The sequence below is a fragment of the Oreochromis niloticus genome, linkage group LG5, assembly GCF_001858045.2.
Source record: "Oreochromis niloticus isolate F11D_XX linkage group LG5, O_niloticus_UMD_NMBU, whole genome shotgun sequence".
NCBI lineage: Eukaryota > Metazoa > Chordata > Actinopteri > Cichliformes > Cichlidae > Oreochromis > Oreochromis niloticus.
Window position 1 is genome coordinate 17,054,465 of NC_031970.2, and position 16,777 is coordinate 17,071,241.

General features: G+C 38.7%; 1 protein-coding gene across 3 annotated transcripts; it reads left to right on the forward strand.

Annotated features, from left to right (window-relative positions):
* The first annotated feature begins 1,941 nt into the window (after positions 1 to 1,941).
* Positions 1,942 to 15,001, forward strand: LOC100701740 (macrophage-stimulating protein receptor). Of its 3 annotated transcripts, none has more exons than XM_003448396.4 (21): positions 1,942 to 2,048; positions 2,764 to 4,044; positions 5,493 to 5,663; positions 5,790 to 5,909; positions 6,012 to 6,182; positions 6,322 to 6,488; positions 7,703 to 7,832; positions 7,946 to 8,082; positions 8,183 to 8,362; positions 8,450 to 8,549; positions 8,664 to 8,894; positions 9,060 to 9,206; positions 9,305 to 9,467; positions 9,946 to 10,038; positions 10,292 to 10,498; positions 10,584 to 10,664; positions 10,762 to 10,943; positions 11,063 to 11,172; positions 11,842 to 12,007; positions 12,115 to 12,251; positions 12,488 to 15,001. In XM_003448396.4, the coding sequence occupies exons 2-21, from the start codon at positions 2,848 to 2,850 to the stop codon at positions 12,711 to 12,713; spliced, it is 4,116 nt and encodes a 1,371-aa protein (XP_003448444.1). In that variant the 5' UTR covers positions 1,942 to 2,048; positions 2,764 to 2,847; the 3' UTR covers positions 12,714 to 15,001. The 3 variants fall into 3 exon arrangements, with proteins under 3 accessions (XP_003448444.1, XP_005453580.1, XP_019214769.1); XM_005453523.3 differs by having other exon boundaries at positions 10,313 to 10,498; XM_019359224.2 differs by lacking the exon at positions 5,790 to 5,909.
* Positions 15,002 to 16,777: the final 1,776 nt, after the last annotated feature.

Genomic DNA, 16,777 nt, shown 5'->3' on the forward strand with positions numbered 1-16,777 from the left:
ATTACTATGGTGACAGTAACAAAAAAACACACTAGTATTACGTAATGTCTATGTCATAATTTTCTATAATCTCAGTCTGGCAGTCAAAGAAAAAAACCCAACTGAATGTATTACTGTATGTGTAGGATGGACCGAAAGTGACTCATTATTATCATCAGACAGAGAAATAAACAGGCTACCAGGGTAACTATGGTGTGACTGGAGAACACACAAGATTAGCAAATAATAATTTTAAAAAAAGCTGTTAGGATGTCCAAATTTATGAAGTTATAGATGAAATTCATAGACAACACAACATTTCAGATGGTACAGTTTCAAAAAAATTGTTTATAACAATGACTTGGACACAAAATAACAAATTAATAATGTGAAAATACAGATGAAAGAAATGAATAAATAATGAAGTAAGTTATTCGGCCTATGTTCCACTTCCAAAGTGGTAGGTTTACTTTTATTTTCTCACTAAGAACTGTTAATTAATATCTCACATGATACAAACATTTGTAATACTACTACTACTACTACTACTACTAATAATAATAATAATAATAAACTTGAATACCCTTACTTTAAACAGTCTTCTGGGGATTTAATATCTGGAAACATTCTTTCTTAGCTACAAAATAGATTGTTTTACTTGTATGGGCCAAATCCAAATCTAAACTGCAGTGAGCTCTAAGTCTGTTTGCTTGGCCCATGTCTTATGAGTCAGGTTGTCAGATACACAGATGTAAGCTGAGGAGCAAACATGATGTCCTTACCATTATTGTTTTTGGCAGATTGTTTGATTAGTCTCTCACTCTCACTCTCACTCTCACTCAATCCAGCAAAAAAGAAGAAAAAAACTTCTTCTTTCTTTTGGCTCCTGCACTACCTCAAACTTTTTCTACGACATTAGGAGTAATGGTTGCTTGTGGATTTTTGTGGTTTTAGGTCAGGACGTTAAAGCCTGCTGAGTGACATTGTAGCGTATGTTTACTTTGAACTCTGGATTCAGTAGTAGATGTTTAACTTTGGAGTATAAATCCACATTATAGCATTTCTGTTGGCACACTGATGACAGTGATGGTCATTTTGGCCTCAACTTTTACAGCCTCCATGTACCATCATCCAACAGAGCAAAGTTGAGGTTTTTCCATGTGTTTTATACCACTAATACATTTTTAGGTGGTCTGTCTGGAGAAGGGAATACATTCTTCCCATAACTTCCTGGCTGCTGAGGAGAAACTGTTCCTCATCTAAAAGCAATGCATTTTTGGCAAATGTCCTTCAGGCGCTGATATAAGCTACAGACTGCTTTCAAAAGCCAAGATTTTTTTTCCACAAAATTTTAAGTCTGACTGGAAATATGTTTCAGGATGAAATATGACAAAGCTCTCTTGGAGAGGAAATGATGAGGATGTTTTTGCGGTGGTCAAATTTCGCAACTACTTCATACTTCCTCGTTGCAGGCGCGGCTTGGTAGGGCAGAATCCACTTAGGGAATATCACAGTCCACAGTCAAGCGAGTCAGAATGATGATGACATTTCCGGTCTTTAACAGTTTAAAAATTAAACATTGAATCATATTAGAAAACTTGTTTGAACGGGCAGTGTCACTCTCATTTTTAAAGCACAAAAACGACACGAATTATTTGTTTTGTAATAATAGCGAAATGAATATTGGTCCAGACAGATAGATGTACCTTTATTTAGCAAACAGGATTGATAAGATAATAATGCCACGATAATGGCAGGATTTAAGGATATTAATTTCCACAGTGTTTATTTTTTCATTATTGAAATTTGGCTTATAATTTATCCAGATCTCCCGTCGATACAGTACCATACAACTGTAAAAATGTAAATCTCTCTGTAGCTCTGATGACCTTTAAAAAATAAATTAAAAAATCACCCTTTAGACACGAGACCGCTGGCCTGGAATGCTTTTATTGTGAAGGGTTAGTGACTTCCTGTTTTTTTTTGACGGAAAGTCTGGTTGTCTTAAAGGAATGAGGGAATTCAGTGCCAGTGTAAACTCATTGATAGAGCTATTCAGTCGCTGTCAGGTGAGTGGAACTTCACTAGCATACGTATCTCTGAGGGACTCAAATTTGTTAAAGAAGTTGTTAAAGATTTTTTAACGCATTTTATTGGTTCCGGAGAACTTTCAGCTATTGGTCCATGTTAATGACTCCTATCCAAACAGTTGGAGTTAATACAAATGATTCTAACTGTAATAGTATCATGGTTTTCATTAGGATTTATGTCATATAGTAATGTGAAATTTACAGTAACGTAGTCCTATATAAGCCTCCATGACCGTTTTGCACTGATAATAACTATTACTTTTGTGTATTTGACACATGTAATGTAGTTGTTACTCTGTATGTATTTTGTGTAGTTTTGGTGGGCTGAACGCTCCCATGGTTACTCCACATGTTACAACGTGTTGTTTCTTGTCCGCTTTAGATTGTATCGTTATCCTCGCAAATTCTTGTTGGGTTTTACATGCCGTAACTGCGTATATTAGGTAATACTACCTTTTAAAATGAGGCATTTACACCTGAAGATAAGGAAGTGCTTAATCAAGAGCCTCAAAAAGAAAAAGAAAAAAAAGCAGCTGATACTTTCCTCCTTCCTCAGTTCTCCAGCTGTGTCTCAGATTAAGTAAGCTAAAATGTTTACAGTATCCAGTGGAGAATCTCGGCTGAATATGAGAATCCAGTGGTACAGCTCCCTGTCTGGTAAATCTCAACATTCCTTCTCTGCTTTTTCTTGCAGAGCTCCTGCTGGTTCTCCAGAATGTTTTCTTCGAGAAAACTGTCTTATAGGTAGCATTTATTCACAGCAGACCATAAAGTGGAAATGGTCAGTTTGACTGCCTTGTTGACAGTATGGATATGGATGCAATCACAAACTGCTTCGGGGCAGCACACATGTCCTTCTACACCTCAGAGGTCCATAGATTTCACTGTAAAATATTCCCTCCCCCACTTCCAAACCCCAAAACCAATACAGAACATTGCAGTGAACCCGGATAATGAACAAGTTTACATTGGATATCAGAATGCGGTAGTGGGAGTCAACAGTTCTATGAATAAAATATGGGAGTTAAAAACTGGACCTATAGGCAGTCCTGATTGTGAAACCTGTCTGGCATGCGATGTAGAAGTTAAACCTGAGGACCCAGTGGATACAGACAACGAGATTCTGCTTTTGGATCCTGCTCTAAATATAGTTCCATACTTGTACATTTGTGGAAGTACTCAGTATGGGATCTGTTACTTTACTAACATTACCCTTGAAGTTCCTAGACCTCAATGTTTATACACAAAAGAAAGGAACTCTCCAACCTACTGTCCTGACTGTGTGGCCAGCCCATTTGGTACCAAGGCCACAATCGCTGAAGATGGGCAGATATCATACTTCTTTGTTGCAGCCTCTGTCAATGACAGAATAACGCAGACGTACCCAAGGAGGTCATTATCAGTGCTGAGGCCACTTTCAACTGAAGATGGCTTTGACATGGTCACAAACGTGACAGTGCTTCCTGGACTACGTGACTCTTACAGCATTAACTACATCTACAGTTTCTCTGCCGGGGATTATGTCTACTTTCTTTTCTTGCAGAGGGAAAATCCCTCCAAGAGCGATTCAGCTTTTCAGACTCGTCTGGGACGACTGTCTATTTCTAATCCAGAGATGTGGATGTACAGAGAGCTTATTTTGGAGTGCCGGTACGAGCCAAAGCGCAGGAGAAGACGGAGAGGGGTTTTCAAGGACACTGTTTATAATGGATTACAGGCAGCATATTTCGGACAAATCGGGAAGGATTTGGCTGATGAGCTGAGGGTAGCTGAGGGAGAAAACATATTGTATGGGGTGTTTGCGGAGGTAAACAAGCATGGCCAGCCTCAGAAGAACTCAGCCCTCTGTGCCTTTCCTTTAGCTAAAATAAACCAAGCAATCGAGGCTGGTGCGGAGGCCTGCTGTAAGTCAAGTACAGAGCAGCTATCCAGAGGTCTCTGCCACTTCCAGCCATGTGAGAACTGCCCACATGAAGTGAGTAACTCTTTTTTTTATGCTCGAGCGTCGTCAGAATGTCACTATATGCCCATACAGGAAGTGGTCTGTCCAGACAAACATTGTGTAATTAAGTCATTTGTGATGAGAGCAAAGTGGTTTACAGTATTATTATTTTCTTGAGCAACAAAGGATTGTATATTCAAAGTAAAACTAAAGTTAGTCCATAAATCTTGAAAATTAAAATGATGTATGCCTGCGGTAAATCTGATGAAGGTGAGTGTGTGAGCGAGAGAGAGAACAGGGAGGGGTGGATGAGTCAGTGGTGTGACCTGCATGTTGCCACACCATTACTCTGTTCTGTTTCAGTCACTGCTCAGTAAGTTTCAGTCTTTCTCAATGAAAAGGTGTGAACTGTTTGTAGTACAAGGCTTTGGTATAAAAACAGTTTCAGTTTCTTTCATTTTAAAACAAATAACTGAGAGGACACAAACTGCCTCAGGGCAGCACACATGTCCTTCCAGTCCTAGCAGGTTAGTGGATTTCACTGTGGAATATTTCCTCCCCCACTTCCAAATACACAAACCAATACAGAAGAGAAAGGTACTGGACGGTAAAGGCAGGTTCAGTCTTAAAAGAATATGCACACCTCTCTCTTGAAACACCTTGAATGCAGCTATGGTTCCTCACGTCAAAATAAAATAAAGGTGTGGTCTTTCATTTTATGGCGCTCAGTCTGTGTCCTTTGAGCTCCCACAGGCATGTACACCTACGGGAATGTGTGCCAAGAAACACAGGTTATAAATCGTGCTGATAAAAATGTGGAATTTCAAGGGGAGGGTCAGTGTTGGACTGTACTCATCTCTGTTTGAGTAGGAAATAGGATGAATATGAAAGAAGTGAGGGGCAAGGAGGAAAAATATCACTCAGTCAAAAAATATTAGTTAAAAGAGTCATGAAGCTGTCTTTAGAATCCCAGATTCTTACTTATTGAATCTGGTGTGTTCAATACAGTGAACTGTATTTCCATTTAAGCATTAAAGGCTGAGAAGCTCAAATGGTGTGAAAATTGGACATTGAAGTGAGAACTCAAATCTGGGCATGCTGGAGCAGGTCAGCTTAATTACTTCACCAGTCTTGCAAATCCTGCTTTTTTCCTGGATGCTGACCTTTTTTTAAACCAGTCTAACTCATGTTTTGCACGCCCACCGTGCAAATGTTTAGTTTCGGCAGAAGACAGAAACTACTCTGAGAAACAGTCACCAAGTCAACAGACCTGAGGTCACCGCTGTTTTATGACTTTCCACTTACGGCTTGTTACCATGACTGGAGGAAACTACAGCACTTCCTCTATAAATGAATAAAATTACGAATTTTTTTCTATCCCTTTTTCTTGTCACATAAACACGTAGTCATGTATGAAGTTCAGCTGAAGTTGAAACTCCTTGAGCTGCCCATGTGTAAATGTGTTTTTTCTGCTTGTACAGAACTCTGATAACAGATGCACTGATAAGCCCACTCTGGTGTCAAAGCCACACTACAGAGTCGATCTCTTCAACAGCGAGATGAGAAATGTACTGTTTACTTCAGTTCTGGTGAACACGATTGGGACTCATACGGTGGGCCATTTTGGCACGTCGGATGGCAGGATACTCCAGGTAACAACGTGGTGTTGGACTGGAGAGTAAAGTTTGAATGCATTATACTGAAGTACTGAATGTAGATGTTTTTGCTATGATTTCCATGAATCCTCGCGACATTACCTCTCTGTTTCACATGTTTAGATGATTCTGAGTCTCTATAACCGTATTATTTTTGCCAACTATTCACTGGGAGAGACTGCAGTGTCGAGGAATGCAGCTGAGTACTCTGAGGATTCACTTCTCTTTGTGGTTGGAAATAAGGTAACACTCGTAATACCTGCCACAGGTACTGCTTATCTCTTGATGAATTTTCTCTTGTATGTCTTTTATAACACCCCTCATCTTACTCTCTCCCCAATCAAGATGTTCAGGGTGCCCTCTACAGGACCAGGGTGTGCACATTTTAAGACGTGCCCCATGTGTTTGAACGCTCCGTCTTTCATGAACTGTGGCTGGTGTTCGGGAATCTGCTCAAGGCAGGAGGAGTGTAGCTCACAGTGGAACAAAAAGTCTTGCGGACCTATCATAACAGAGGTAGATCTGCCACTCTGTGTAACTCTGTGATAAGCCATTGCATGGTTAAACAAAATGAGTCATAAAGTTCCTCCAGTCACACTGATTATACATACACATAATTAGCTACGGATTTATGGTGGTAATTTTATTTTTCCAGTTTTTTCCTAAAATGGCCCCCGCTGGTGGTGTGACTGAAGTGACGCTGTGCGGTTCAGAATTTCAGTCTAGTGTGCGACTGGCCATCATCAGCGGCAAATCCCACATCGTTACTGTGGGCTCAGGGACCGTGTGTGATGTCCTGCCTGAAAAGAGCAATAGTAACAGGTGAGTAGTTCAATCCCACATGTGGTCCATTTCCTTATGTTGGAAGTGCTGCTCAATGTGCTGCTCAGACTTAATTAAAAAATGATGGTATTGAGTTTTGTTACTGGTTATATAACTGAAGTGTTAATTCAGACATATAAACTTCTGTTCTTATCATCTGAGTGGCATCTTTGGTCAAATTATTGTGCAAAAGGATAATTTGTTTTGCACAATTAAAGACAGATTAAAGCTGCTTTCAGCTTCTCCCTTATTCACAAAGGGACGGGTAGCTCTACATTTTTTGATTGAGCAGATTTTCCTGATTAACTACAATGTAGAGCTTGAAGAACTGAACATTATGTGTTAAGATAGAGAAATTAATGTATTTGGCAATTAGACCCTATGACCCATCATGAATCCCAGCAGTGAAAGGATTTAGGACAGGACCCCCCGGAGTCTAGATGCTGGTGGTGGTGAAATGAAGACTGGGGCTTGGATGGAGCTCTCACTGAGGTGTCTGTGAGGTGGGGGTGAGGAGGAGGTGGCTTGCGTGAATGAGAGTCTGAAAGGGATAAGGATGGAGAGCACAGATTTAAACCAGCCAAAGTGGGGGCTGATTGGCTCAGAGGAGGCAGGGGAAAAAGATTATTGGACGAGAATAACAATAACAGCGTTGAGACTGACAGCGTAGTGATGTCAAGAACAGAAAAGCAACACCCAGGAAAGCAGGCAGATGAGCGATTACAGTTTGTCCTTATTGGATTTAGTTGACCTCTTGGGTCTCAGAATACAGGCTTATTTTTTTTCCTAGAGTTTCCAAAAGTAGAATAGAAGGTAGAGCCTTGAGCTATTAGGCCCGTCTCCTGTGGAATCAGCTCTAGTTTGGGTTCACGAGGCAGACTTCCTCTCTACTTATAAGATTAGATATAACAGTTTTCCTAAATGAAGCTTTTCATAGCTTTAATCAGGGCTGATCCTCGACCATAATCTTGTATGCTGCTATATGCCAGGCTGCTAGGGGAGTTCTCATAATGCGCTGAGCACTTAACCTTGACGACCCGATTTTCAGTCGCCACTCGTAAATAAGACGCTCTTGCATGTCATTAACTTTTTATCTTCTCTCTCACATGATTTGTCTTTTGTTGTTGTTTGTCGTCCCTTTATGGGAAACATCTGATGGCTCACATTCTCTCACAGAACTAACAGACATGTCATTCCTTGTGTCTCTAATACAGACTAGTGTGCAAAATCAAGGAAGAAACACCAAACCAGGGCCTCAACATCACTGTGGAAGTGCATGAGGGAGAAGTGAAGGGCATTTATTCAGTTGAAGGCACAGCTCAGATTTCTGGCTTGTCATTTGTGGTGAGATCAGTTTTTAAATGGCACCACCCATTCTGTTTTCTAATTATCATAAATAATTTCTGTAATGCATTTCGGAACCACAATGTGATTTTACTTGGTGTGTTTCTAATTAGACACCCAGCATAACAGAAATCAAGCCTGATTACGGGCCCATGTTTGGAGGAACAGCGGTTACATTAACAGGCAGATATCTTAACACAGGAGTAACAAGAAATGTCCAAATTGGAGATAAAAACTGCACCATTCAAAAGTGAGTAACATAGACGCTACGACACATTGGTTTTGCTGTGCATTTAAGCAGGAAGTCTTAGTTACGTACAGTTGGTTATTTGAATTTCTATTGCTTTCAGTGTTTCTGAAGGAAACGGGAATTTGTCTTCAATCGTCTGCCACACAGAAGCCGCTGAAGCTGTTGGGGAACTACCTGTGATAGTCATTATTGACAGCCTTCAAGTGACTGACGCTAAGATGTTTTCCTACAAGAATAATCCTGTTATAAACTCTGTGTTGCCGAATTGCAGTTTCCAAAGGTATGAACTAAACTGGTCTAACTAATAGGTTTACCACCAAGTTCCGCATCAAAACTAGCAGGTATGCTCATTTATATTGCCTTACAGAGGCTCCGAGCTGGTGATAGAAGGTCAGAATCTTGATGTCGCTAACAAAATTGTGGTTGAGTACACTTGGAAATCTCGCTCCAGTGAGCGTTTTCAACAGGTAAGTCAAGTTTTGCAAAACTTTACTGGGATTTTTACTAATGCAGTTACATTAGTCAGTTAATTAATTTTAACTTGATTGCAAACAGCATATTATTTTTTTGTTTTACCTCAGGTTTGCAATGGCACAAGAAACGCCACACACATGGAGTGCTGGGCTCCTGCTTTTCCAGAACGAATTCCAGATACCATTTTTAAAACTGGAGCGCTTTCTATTCACATAGATGGGAAAAATGACGTCTGGAAAAGAAACTTTTCCTACTACCCTAATGCCCAAGTCATTCCCTTTGAAAATGATGACAGTATATTACTTTTAAAACCAGGAGAGACCGAGGTTTCACTGCATGTATGTTCACACACTCATCCGCAGTTTTTCCCACTCTGTCATTTGTTTGGCTGTTTGTACAAAAATCTCAGGAACAGTAGTTGCATTCTTCAACATAGTATTCTTCACAAGACAACAATTACTACTTGTGTTTCAATATTTAAATCCTCTTTCAATTTGTAACAGCATAAAAAATTGGATGCAGTACAAACATGTATGAAGATCACAATGACCATTGGTGATGTGGTTTGCAAAGCACAGGTTTTGCAAAATGAGCTGACCTGCAGGGTTCCTAAAGGGCTGGTTGTTCCCAGCGACGGGCTGCCTGTTAGGGTAAGAATCATCTGTTTAAGCCATCCTAAATCACTTATGGAGACTCATATTTAAGTTAATGTATTTAACAAGAGGGATCATATTTTCTACTGCTGCAGGTGTTTGTGAACCATGAAGTTTATGATGTGGGTACAGTGCTCTTTGATGACAGCTTCAACCAAAATGCGATTGTAGGCATTGTCCTGGGTATCATTGCCGCACTGGTAGTAGGAGCTGCCCTTGCATTAATTGTGATGATTCATTTAAGGAAAAAGAAGAGAGGTGAGAATGACTTTGCTATTTCGTGTTGCATTTCAATAAACTGACATACTTTACTAAGCAATCTTGCAACAAATTTTAATCACTGGAACTCAGTTTTTTACATGCATCTCTCAGTCGTTCTTAGCTGACCTTCGGCTGCTAACTGGTGCTTCACACATTATCCTCAGTGGATTCTTCCTTTCACCTGTTTCCAGTGACATTCACAATTTAGTAAAAAAAATGTAATTTTATATATAAAAAGCCCTACATGACCAAGCTCATGATATAAGGTTTTAGCTCATCCACTGATATCGTATTTTAGCAGGTGGCATGAAGGATCTTGTAACTGTGTATTCTAAAAACTGCTATAAAAATGCTATTATTTCAAATTTCTAGGCACACCTTCAGAATGTATTTTGTCCGGTCTATCTCTATGATTTTTCTTTGTTGATTGATTTTGATTTATTGAATTTATCCCCCCCCCCCCCCCCCCCCCCAGCCACCCTAGAGAATCGTTTATCAAGGATGATGTCACATAATCTACGCCCGAGCAACAATAATCCTTCTTCTCCAACAGATGACTACAGACAAGGTGAGAGATTCAAGTCATGAACTGATTCAGTTTAAAGTGACAAAGAAGAACTTGACTAATAAAGTTATTTAGGAACATTATTATTATTTAGGAGCATTATCAACTTGAGCATAGATAATCATTTTAATTTTTTTTTATCTCAGTCTGTTAAATACATCCATGCTTTTCATTCTTTGCCTTTACTCAGATTTTATCAGTTGATTTGTTTTTATTTCTTTACCTGTTTGTGTTTTTCTCCAATGCATTACAATAGATCTTTACTATCAAACTTCAGGTTCAGCAGGACTGGCTTTCCAGGGATTATTGTACAGTGCCAGCTCTGATCATCTGTCTGTTCCTTTGATGTCACGAGACAATATCTCAATGGTTAGCCTGAATTCCAATCTTCTTGAAGAGGTCAAAGATGTGCTAATCCCACCTGAGATGCTCTCAATTGAGGATAGTCAGATTATTGGCAAAGGTGAACCTCAGTATTGTACAATTGTTATTACTAGTCTGCCAATTTAGCACAGAATTCCTATAAGGCATTTTTTCTTCTAATATAGGTCACTTTGGGACAGTTTATCATGGATACCTGTTAGACAGCAACAAGAAAGAAATCCACTGTGCTATTAAATCACTGAACAGTAAGTGAATATCAGCTTATTTTATAAAAGAAATTGGTGTTTTGTGAGCTGCTGGCTGGTATATTAAAGTATTTTATCAAATGTGTTTTATTAACAGGGATAACAGATTTCGGGGAAGTAGACCAGTTCCTCAGAGAGGGGATCATTATGAAAGGCTTTAACCACCCTAACATACTGTCACTGCTGGGTATCATGCTGCCCAAAGAAGGGCTCCCCCTGGTGGTTCTGCCGTATATGAAGCATGGAGATCTGCGCCATTTCATCCGTTCTGAGAACAGGGTAAATTAAACTGTGGGGACTGTGAAGATGCTCTATTCACGTCATTACAAGTTTTAGCATTTCAGAACATGTCATTAGATCTCTCCTTTTTTGTTTTTACAAACTCTTGTCCTTCACAGAATCCAACAGTGAAAGACTTGATTGGGTTTGGTCTTCAGGTTGCCAGGGGAATGGAGTACTTAGCCCAAAAGAAATTTGTTCACAGAGACCTGGCTGCGCGTAACTGCATGTGAGTGTGACTCATGCACTGATTACTGGCCTTGATATGAAAGACTTTGCCTGACTACAAGAGCCTTAGTTGGCCATAAGGGGAAATAATTCTGCAGTTTTAGCCGTTTTAAATTTGTGAACACATTGTTGTAGTCAGTTGTATATAGCAAAATGAAATTATTTCCTGAAAATAATTTGATGTTCATTACAAAGCTGGGAATAAACTCATCAGCTTTCAGGCATCTTTTTAAATTATTAGTTATTTTATGCAATGTTAAAAAAAAGTATTAGATAACAGTGACAAATGTACAGTAACATGATTTTGAAAAAAAAATCATTTTCATTTTAGATTCTTTTTTTTAACCGAGTTAAGGATAAAAACGATTAAAAAAATAACGATAAAAAAACGCTATAAACCCTGAAAACCATAAATTTCACACCCGAGCCTCAACTCTCGCCGCCCGGTACCAAACGACTCACGGACCGGCCTGGGGGTTGGGGACCACTGGTTTAAACACATAGATTACTCAACGTGTATAAGCTTACACCATTAGATCTCATCATAGAGAACATGATTGATATTCACTGACACTCGTTGTACACGTGCTAGTCTACATGTTAGAAATGTAAAGTAGAAATATGTTATTGGAACTAAAAAATCCATTCTTAAGATGTTTTGTCTTGACAGGCTGGATGAAAACTTCACAGTAAAGGTGGCTGACTTTGGTATGGCAAGGGACGTCTACGACAAGGAGTACTACAGCATTCAAGATCAGAAAAGGGTGAAGCTCCCAGTAAAGTGGATGGCCATCGAAAGCCTGCAAACACAGAAGTTCACAACCAAGTCTGATGTTGTAAGTGTGCCAAATTAATCAAGCCAGTGAAGATCATTTTAAATCAATCAATCAATCAATCAATCAATCAATATACATATAATATATATTCTTTATCTGTTTCACAGTGGTCATATGGCATCTTACTGTGGGAGCTGTTAACCAGAGGTGCTAGCCCGTATCCAGCAGTGGACCCCTATGACATCACGCAGTACTTGTTGAAGGGACGTCGGCTTCTGCAGCCACAGTATTGCCCAGACACCCTGTAAGAATGAGCACCCTTTAACTATCCCGTAGCATATGGGCATTATTATATAACTTTAATGTCTTTAGTGGCCTCAATTCCACCCTGCATACCTCTAAATAGCAGGGATTTAATTCTATGTTACTTTGTGTTTGAGAAAAAAAACAATACCCGTTATTCAGTAGTGTCTTCACCTGCTTACTCTTTTACTTACTCAGCTTTTCATTCAATAATTTGCGCAATTATTCATTCCACAGCTATGTAATCATGCTGGCGTGTTGGGACCCGGAGCCCGAGTGTAGACCTACCTTCCATACCTTGGCTACCGAAGTACAGCGCATCCTGTCCAATCTGAAAGGAGAGCACTACATCAGTTTGAAGGTTACCTACGTCAACTTAGACCAGCCAAGGCCTTACTCTTCCCTTGTTGGAAATGAAGCCACGACCTCAGACTTGGACACAGACACTAATGCTGCCAGCTGAAGGTGCAATGACATAAACCTCTTTGGCAGGATCATGCAGAGTTGGAAAACATACAAGAGAAAAGGACAGCTTTCCTCACCATATAAATTTTTTATGTGTATAAACCCGAGCACGCTGAACATTTCACTACTGATTTATTTGACACTGTAGGCATTATAAACTCTAACTGGAGTGAAAAAAAACCCCACTGGAAGATTCATACTGGTTACTACATTTTTTTTGTGGCAAAATAGAAAAAGCATGCTGACTTATTTTCTATAACACAAGCGTGAATGAGACAAAATGAATGTAAAATAGAGCCTTGTTCTTAGACTTGCAGAACAGGGTTAAGTGGTACGTACATGGTGTTATTCAAACATATAGTACGTGTCTCTAAATGTCTCTAAATCAGTACCTTAAACTTTGGGGACGTATGAACAGTGACTTGTGCTCAGGGGTTAACAGTTTTCATTTTTGCACCACAATTGTCTTGCCATATGGGCTAACTTAAATTGTTTTATTTAGGTCTGTAGCATGTAGATTTAAAAAGAGTACATGTGAACATCTTACATCACACATATAAAATAACTCAGTCTACACAAATGTGGAGCCGCTGATACAAAAAACGTTCTGGGCCCAGAGTTATGAAAGTGAGCTTTCTGTGCTGTGTAGAAACACATCCATGCCTGTAATTATCACTAGAGGGCAACAAATGCCTTATTCTGAAGAAAACTTGAGTTGCTGGTGCAGTGATGTTCTGCACTAGAGCAGTTGTCTCCACACAAAGGTGCCGCACCATCGGTACAACTATATTTAACTAAACCTCAGAGAACCAGATTCACAGTTTCACTGAGTGAATGTAACACATTACGGTCTTTTCATTTCAATCAGCAAAATGTAACCTGCAAAGCATTTTGATGAATATCTGTGCCTTTTGCTTTTAATTAAAATAATCTCCACAGTACATAGGACATTCGAAGGTCATTTATTATATGGGCACTGATTTTAATCTGCAATGTGGTTTCAAACTGATTTTATTTTAGTTTATTTTCACGGACTAGCTTTTCACCAAGAGCAATGAATTCGGTTCAAAGATGAGTTTTGTTATTGCTCCATTTATTTATTTATTAATCAAAGACTGATCTGATCTTTTCAGTAGCTTCCACAGTCAAGCGGGGTTTTATACAAAATGCTTGATTCCATATAATCTTCTCCAAAAAGACTTATTGTGAATAAACAGTATGAAAAAAACCTTCAGCAGATGGGCAAACAGGAACATTCCAGCTTTTTAAAAAATCAATTTAAAATTTTATTCAGAGCACCGCAGCAAGTACAAAAGTTCTTCATGAAAGTGGATCGTCAAAGCCAAAGATGAAAATGATGCTGAGTGCATTGACACAGGTCTGAAGCAGTGCAGCACTTGTTCTCTGCCAGGTAGATGAGAGGAAAAACACAAAACTGTTTGAGGTCTGAATAATGTTAGCTCAACCAGAGTGAAAACTGCATGCCTCTACCTAATCTGTGTATCTAGCATTTGTAATACTCTCTATGAATAATTTATGGATCTAAAAAAAGATTTTCTTTTTCCATCCCTTGCCTTTAGGTACTGTAAAGGTGGTAGCAATAATGACAAGCTCTGGTTACACTCAGGTCCAGGTTTTGGGAAAAAAAAAATCTAATGAGCTGGCCTAAAGACTAAAGAGAATCTGGATTTTTTTCCTATGAACATTGTGTAAGATGCCTTTATTTAAGTCATGTTGAAGCATGCATAGGATGTCTTTTGTTTGTATGTTACTAATGACCTACAGGAATTTTAAAAAATGTTTTTGCTATCAACCTTTTTTATTCAGATCATTTTAAAAAAGTATTTTTAGACAGTATGTGATGAGCAGGAGCTCATGCAGTAAGCACTCTAAGCTTCAACTCAATGAACCTAAAGCAGTAAAAAGACACAGCACACAGCTTAACTGTTCCTCAGACTCAGAGTTAAGTTTTTTTAGACAAGCGCTATAAACCATCAGTCTTTGTTTGTGACATAGCATGGATTTTAAATAAAAAATGAAATCAACTTTGAGAATAAAAAATGTTTTTTTTTACATTGATTTTCTTATGATATGGAAATCAGAGTGATTTTTTTTTTCTCCTGTGACAATATTTCTCTTTGCGTTTTGATTTCAGCAGACATGCTGAGCAACTGTCAGGTTTGGCACTACAAAAAGACACTATAAATGTGAAGTATGTTGTAAAAAGTGAAAGTAAATGTGCTCGGCCAACTATGTGTGAATAAACAGATCTCTTAATGGACTTCAGTTGAAGCTACAGTTGACTCATTTGTTGCTTACTGAAACTAAAGAAACTGATGCCCGGCACTACCACTAGGACATCTACATAGCTTAAAATGGGTTGCCCTGTGATCTGTTACTGAATTTTGTGTAATTGGTGGCCTTGCAGAAGGATTTTAAATAAAATGCTCCTAATATTTCCGAGATTGATGTCGATGTTCCTCAAACACATAATCCCATAATCCAAATTATGCAGCGTGAATGTATTTTTTGTAGAACGTACCCATGTTTTTTTTCACACACATACACGCGCACACACACGAACAAAGCAATCTAATACATTTCTGACTTTTTAAATCAGATATACTAAACATCGGGGAAATGTCTGCTTCCATGACGTGATGACTGATGTTGAAATGAATGCTGTTTGCAAGTTAGAACCAGCAACTCCAAATGTAAATGTAAACGTGGCATTAGTCCATACCAGTTTAAGCCTGAGGACAGAACAATAGCAGACATTGATATTTTTTCCAACAGGAGCTTCTTGATGCATGCTCAGCCATCCAGGTAAGTAAATGTCAAAAAGTTGTGGATGTTATGTTTTCAATTTCTCCAACCTTATAAATAGTAAATATAGTACGTATAATACACATTAATAATTAGGAGGAAAATAAATTAAATGATGGAGGGACAATCATTAAGTGAATATTATTTTATAACTAACAATACAATGAATTTCAAAGCAACCCTCAGCATAAGCACATAATTTCAGCTGGTCTGTTTATTCAGAACCACTAAATACTGAATGTTCCTCCTTCTCTTTGCACACACAGACACACAAACACCTTCCTATCCAAACCCACAGTGATGGGGAATAGCTCAACTGAACAGAGAGCAGACCCCTAAAGTGTCTGGTCTAAAATTCCTTTTGTTGTCTACAACAGTATATATTTATAAATAATTTAAACTTTTATTTCACACTGCCCTGGTTTTGGAGCAGAGTTGGTTGAAATCTGCAAAGTATCATACAGCAGCTGTTGTGTGATCTGTGGCAAACTGGACCAGAGAAGTACAAACTCAGTTTCATAGCTAAAATAAGATAATGATAATTTACTATAAATTAAATAGTATCATAGATATGCAATGCAAGTTCGCTGTAGAATCTTCCAGAATAACGACACATGAATAGAGACATTTTTGTTTAAAATTAGAAGCTGAAGGAACGGATAAGGTGCCAACATCTAAATGTTCCACTGTTTGTAATGTCACGGATGCAGTTGCCAGTTTATTTTGGCTGATGATGATGAGCTGAGTGACATGTTCAGCATTTGGTTTTTATGTTGGAGGTATCTGATCAGACACACTCCTCTGAGTTTTTTAATATCCAGATAAACAAGAGTGAATTAAAAAGAACTGCATTTGGAGACTGATCTTTAAACACCAGAAAGGCAACAAACTTCTGCAGAACAAGCTTCCTGCAGTTTGTCTGTGACTGATATAATGGTAATGATACTGTATGGCTATTTAGTGAAGTTGCAGGTGATCTGCATTGCATCACTTGGTATAAAAAAGGCCTGGGAAGTGAGAGAAAATAAAATAAACTTACCTGATTCACAGTTGTTGAGCTACTCCCTGCAGCTGTTTGGGCTGTGCATGCAATTCGCAGTCTGAGGTTTTCATCATTGATCAAGGTCTCCCTGTTTTTCAAGACGTTGCTCAGAAAAAGAAAAAAAATGGGCTGAGAGAGACAGGGAAAGGAAATATGACACTATAACAAGATTGTGCAAGCTTAATTACTTACTA